The sequence below is a fragment of the Typopeltis vanoorti genome, chromosome 23, assembly GCF_054136105.1.
Source record: "Typopeltis vanoorti isolate ZY-2024b chromosome 23, IOZ_Tvanoo_1.0, whole genome shotgun sequence".
NCBI lineage: Eukaryota > Metazoa > Arthropoda > Arachnida > Uropygi > Thelyphonidae > Typopeltis > Typopeltis vanoorti.
In genome coordinates this window covers 58,155,013-58,161,231 of record NC_143571.1, presented here as the reverse complement: position 1 = coordinate 58,161,231, position 6,219 = coordinate 58,155,013, and the positions used below count along the sequence as shown (strand labels likewise).

Below are 6,219 nucleotides of genomic sequence, written 5' to 3'. Positions count from 1 at the left end.
TAATTCTAGATAATAAAAATCAAGTAAGACGAAAATACACCAATGTTCACTAGAGGGCATCTGTTTGGATTTTAAACTATTCTTTTATATTCTTTAAATAAATTTTCAAAATTAATCATGTTAAAATTACATTATTCTTGTTCCTAACCTAATCATTAGGATAGTAACGAAAGTTTTAATTGGTTATTTGCGTCCTAGGTCCTTCATGAATTACCCGTAGTCATATAAGGTATGGGAATTGTTTAAATATGATATTAATAAAAATTGCAACTGTATAATCGTGGATAGTGTAAAGTTCAGGATATTTTTATGGAATTACAATAATAATGAAATCAATATTTGATATAGTAGATTTGATTCCGCTACTTGTGTGTGTTATCAATAGTTATAAGCAAACTGTTTTTAGCTAATGATTACAATTAAATATTAAATAATAAAATCAAATATGATAAAAGAAGTATAATTTCCCACTGTTGTAACGCCTTACAAGTATCTAGAAATACAAAAGATTGACAGTGATTCTGTTGCTTATCTATTATGTTATATCTGCAGATCTTTGTATAAACCAAGTAATCGAGAAATCATAAAATTTCTAAGGATATAAATTACCTCACTGTTTACGCATTTTGAGTGTATTTATCAAAGAAATCTTTTCAAAAATATGACGCATATTTTAAAAATTAATGGAACTTAATGTGCATGTTTTGTATACATAAACAAAAACAGAAGTGTACTTTAAATATTGAGTTACAGAAAAAAAAAAAATCTTGTTGTCAAATCTTATTTCCGTTTTTCATCTTCGGAATTTCATAATTTTGAAAGGACCGTCCAAATTTACCGAAGGAGATCTTTTCATCGTGTTAAGTACAATAATTAGAGCTGCTAATTTGTACACATTCAGTTGCTTTCTATAAATTAATAATAGTTTTGAATTGAAATGCGTCTTTAAGTTAAACTGCTGTAAAAATGATTAATTTATTAAATAAATATTATTGTACAACTAGAAAAAAATTTTTTTTTATTACAAATTATGAAAAATATCTTGTAGGAGGGAGGGGGCGGGCAAAAATGGTCGCATCAGACATACATCCCAGGTAGACTCAGCTGTCAGGATGCTGAGGTAGAACTAGATATGTAGATTTAATACATTAAAAAAGTGATGACCAAGCCAAGGAAGAGTATAAAATGCAAGCTATGACAAGAAGGGCGAAACGATTATGAAAAGCAGTTGGCTCTAAGGCAAAGGAAATCTGCATGAATTTTTTACATGGCATGGTATGGCAAGACAAATGAATAGTTACCATTGAAAGATTACATTATTGAATTGCCGAAGGTGGTAAAGTATGCTATAGAAATATGTTGTTAAGGGATTTTAAAAATGTATATATTCTAGGACAGAAGTGGGGAACCCTTTGCACACGTGACAGACGTGGCACGCCAACGACTTTTTTCCGGCAAGCAACCTAGGGCTCCCCCCCCCCCCCAAAAAAAATTAAATAAATAAATGCATATCCAACATCCTAACTTAAAGGAACTTCAAGAAATGATGCAAACAGTAATCAACGTTGTTAATTAGATTTCTGCAGGTGCTTTGAATAAAAGACAATTTCAGAATCTATTGAATGAGGTGGATTCGGTGTACAAAGGACTAACAATGTACAACAATGTTCATTGGGTTAGTCAAGGTGAAACGATTTGTTGAATGCCTGAATGAGATAAATCTCTTTTTTGGCTAATCAACAAATGTCTTATAAAGAAATATATGACATCGTGTGGGTTTTTAAACTGATGTTTTTTTTTTTTTTTTTTTTTTTTTTTTTTTCAGATTTTTGCGAACATTAAATGACTTGAACCTTAAACTACTGGACTCTGGTAAGACTCTTGATATGTTTCATGACATAAAGGCATTTAAAATTAAACTAGGGGTTTTTAAGAGCGATGTAAACAGTGAGAGATTTAGATATTTTCCAAACATAATATCAAGAGTCTTACCAAAGCCAAGTAGTTTAACTAGAACGATATATGTTATGGAGTCAGCGGATTTATTAACAAAGAAATACATGTTTACACATGATGATATGTACATCCACAACTATTGGTGGAATCTCGGTCGAATAAAGCATTAACGAAGCTTTATTATCGAGGTATCCATTTCGAGCACGTAGATTACGTGTGCTCGAAATGGATACCTTGTCTTTCAAGAAAGGTTTAGTAATGCATGTAAAGGTTCTCTGTCATCTTGGAGAACAAGGGTTGGGACATCTGCTGGAATGTTTGAAGGCAGGTCATGGTGGAAAAAGGTACAAATGATGTGAGATCAGGAGAACGTGAAGTGTTCGGAAATTCTGTGAACCTCCAAATAAGCCTCCCGGAAATTTGTGTTCTAATAAATAGGCTCTAGAAACACGTGATGTGTGACAGGTTGCTTCGTCCTGTTGGAATAGCCTGTGCATGAAATGTTTTTTTGCACGACACTCCTATGCAAATCGTGGTTAAACGGAACTAACACATTCTCAATGTAACGTTCGCTATTCAAGGTCACGGTTACATCACCCGCTTCAGTCAAGAAAAGTCCAAGTATGCCATGGTCAGAAATCATACACCATGCAGTGACCTTCTTGCTGTGAAGAGATTTTTCTCTTGGACAAATTGAGGTCTCGAGAAACCAAGAAACCTGTAGGTTCGTCTGTTTACATGACCGCTTAGATGGAAATGTGCTGCGTCCGAGAACCAGACATTATGGAAAAAGGACAAATCTTCGTAGACATTGGCCAACACACGTGCATGGTATTCCAGCCGTGCAGCGTAATCCGTTGCTGTTAAACACTGAACCCCATGAATGATGTACGAAAATGTACCCAGCTCCTTGAAGATTCTCTGTAGTAACCCCTTCTGTATCCCAATTTTTACTGTTGTGCGGCGTTGACTGCGTTTCGGAGACTGCAACACTTGCTCCAATTCTCATTTGAAAGTAAACAGTTTGTGGGCTATCTGAATCCCCTTTGCACTCCCAGGATGTCGGAACCCCTCGATTAAGACAATAATGACACTATTGCTTTGGGCACGCTTACCGAAACGACGAACAAACTGCTCAAAAACATATCGTAGGCTTGGACCATTTACCCAAACAACTTCATATGAACGAATATAATGCTCAACAATAAACGTCTTTTCTTCTAACCTTAACACCATTGCTACAGCTAAATGTAATGGCGTAAACCCTACACGTGCTATGCTATTAATATGCATGCAGTCGAACGGCATATCTCATAGCGCGTGTAGTGAAAGGGATGTCGAAGTTCAGTACTGTTTTTTTTTTTTTTTTTTGCTTTTGCTCCATATCGTAGTTGGATTTAAACTGGCAGTAGAGATTAAGATATAGTCTTTCAAAACAGGTTTCGTAGCGCATGCGAAGCATCTCTGACATCTTGTAGAACAAGGGGTGGAAAACATCTGCTACACATATCGTGTAATTTTATCCCTTATTTCATCAAGATTTGAAGGCGGGTCATGGTGGAATACCCATTCCTTCAACATTGGCTTGGACCATTTACTCTACCAACTCCGTATGAACGAAAATAATGCTCAACAATAAGCATCTTTTCTTCCAACGTCAAATCGTTGCTACAGCTAAAGTAATGGCGTAGCCTCCACACGTGTTCTTTTATTAATATGCATGCAGTCGAACGGCATATTGAGATAAAGCGCGTCAACTGAAGGGGCTGTCGAAGTTCAGTGTTTTTATTTATTTATATTTTATATTTATATTTAGTTAATTTAAATAAACTGGTCTTTAAATTTCAAAAGCCAAACTTTATAGAATTTACGGGTCTTTTTTAATGCTCTGAATTATTTTATTTAATTGTACTTATTTATAATTCAGTTTACTCTATGAATTACGACTTAAATGATCAAATTAAGCCGAGACGTCATTGCACAGCTGCGATTGAAAACAAGTGCGATGTAGGCGTTCTTCAACAAACTGGAGATGAGACATATCGAAATTTGAGTGATTTCTGACGTGATTGCCATCATATAATTACTGAAACAATAAATATCTAAGGTCAAGTTCTTTCTCTCTCTCTCTCTCTCTCTCTAATTGAAATCCCATTTGTCCGCTGGCTTCCAAGCCCATTGGATTTATTTATTAATTATTTATTTATTTTAAGTGAATATAACTAAGCCGCTAGTATTAATGATATGCGATAGGTTTTCAACGTTTTTTTTTTTTTGTGGATCACATAATCCTGTTCCAGAAGCAACTCATTTCTAGAGACAAACATGGAACGTCCCCATGCCTGTAATAAGCATCGTTCGGGTCATACGCAGGCGATGAAGTTCATCTACCACTTAAAGATATTCACAAACATCATGTGCACTGTGAGATTCGAACCCACACCCTGTTGTTGGACAGCGTACATTCTATCCTCCGGGTCATTCTTCTTTCTTTCTTTCACTACGCGTTACCCCCTTCCTCTGCAGGGTCTGCGTGTTACTTATGCCTAGTCTGCCGCTGGTGGGGAATATATTTTTGGCTGTAGAGGCGTATATTCACGGGGCTGGTTTGCCTACTTGCGGGATGAAACACGCCAGAACTGGCGAAAAGCCCTACTGCCCGCACCCAAGACTGGCTAACTTGGCTATGCCTGAGGAAGATCCTCAAGTTCTTCACGTCTTCGACGGGAATCGAGCCTGGGACACTCCTTCCCCAGGCATATGGTTGCGAAGTGCAAGGGCACTAGGCTAACCGAACGGACTCGTATCCTCTCGGCAAATCAGGATTATATATTATGATTATTCAGAATTATTTTGATTATATTCAGAGACGGAAAGAGGGTATCTGATTCACAACACTGCTTGATTTAGCTTTATTGTTTCAAATTTATCTATTGGTAATTTGTGTATAAAACTTCACAAATAAATAATATAAATAAAAATTATATGAGATTTAGTATTTTAATGTAATTTTTGTTATGTAATATTTCAGATTTACAGGAAATGACATCCCAAAGGCGTGTTCCTGAACTTGGAGTTCTTTCGTTGGTTTACTATCTGTACGTGTACACAACTGATGTTCCTTCAGTAACATTATCATCTATAATTTTGCAGACTGTAATGTATTTACGTTGGATAAAATTGCCAAGAAATAATATTTACGATATTTGTATGAGTGTGCATTACATATTCTATAAAAGAGACTGGGAAAGACTGTTTCTTTCCACTTTGGAGCACGGCAGTGATTGGCACCTCTATTACAATATGCTATCACTTTTAGTATTTGGAAAACAACTCGAAGCATATTTTGGGAGTGCTAAATTTCTGTATATTTTATTTGTATTTGCGTGGGCTACAAGTTTTACAACTGCGGCACTTCAGTATTTAGTTACTAAAATTTCTGGCATTGATCTTAACAATATATGTTGCATAGGATTTTCTGGGGTACTCTATGCTTTGCAAATTTTGTGCCAGTATTATTGCCCATTCGTTACCAAACCGTTTTTACTTGCGTGTCTTTATTCTGTAGCAGATATATTTATAGGTTATATTATGGAACCTCGCACTTCACTTTTAGGTCATTTAGGAGGTGTTTTAGTCGGTATAGCCTATGCTAACACGCCACTGAAATATACAATGGATTTGCCTTGGAATATTATCACCCGTATCATATACTGCATGCACTCTCTAGTTACATTTCTAATTAGTGTTCGAAAGTCCATTGTAGTTTATTTAACATCATCTTTAAGATGATTGTTTTAGAATATTCGAGTCCGCAAAGAAACAGCTCACTGAAGCAGAGCTGAGCTGCTAAAATGTATGTTCGAGATGATAAGGTAGTATAATGGTCAACGTTTTAACCGAGGAGAAGCAGAAAACTAAACAACGCCTCATTCTAAGCGAACTTTTGCCATGTTCCAGAAGCTCTCATCATTGATTTTTGTATAAAATAATAATTTGTTCCATCGATTAAAAGATTTGAACTATTGTTAGTTGAAGTTTAATTGTGATTTTTATTGCTTTATCTGCTCAACTTGATATTCAGCACGAGGGTGGTCTGAAAATTTCACGGCCTAACAATGAAAAAACGAATCTATAATTTTAAAATTATTTTTATTTGTCAACATAATCTCCTTTAGGTCTAATACATTTATTCCAGCGATGCTCCAGCGCCATTATTCTGTCCCTGCAGTGGTTCTAAGATCTGCAAAATACTCCTCTTAG

The 6,219-nt window shown here is 35.6% G+C and overlaps 1 protein-coding gene across 1 annotated transcript; it reads left to right on the top strand.

Annotated features, from left to right (window-relative positions):
• The first annotated feature begins 4,998 nt into the window (after positions 1–4,998).
• LOC150093881 (rhomboid-related protein 4-like) lies at positions 4,999–5,748 on the top strand. The gene has a single exon (XM_090412546.1). It carries the CDS (start codon positions 4,999–5,001, stop codon positions 5,746–5,748), a length of 750 nt encoding a protein of 249 aa, XP_090268672.1.
• The last annotated feature ends 471 nt before the right edge of the window (positions 5,749–6,219 follow it).

Bases quoted from the DNA above. Each gene is read 5' to 3' on its own strand.
- LOC150093881 (XM_090412546.1), top strand. From the start codon at position 4,999: ATGACATCCCAAAGGCGTGTTCCTGAACTTGGAGTTCTTTCGTTGGTT.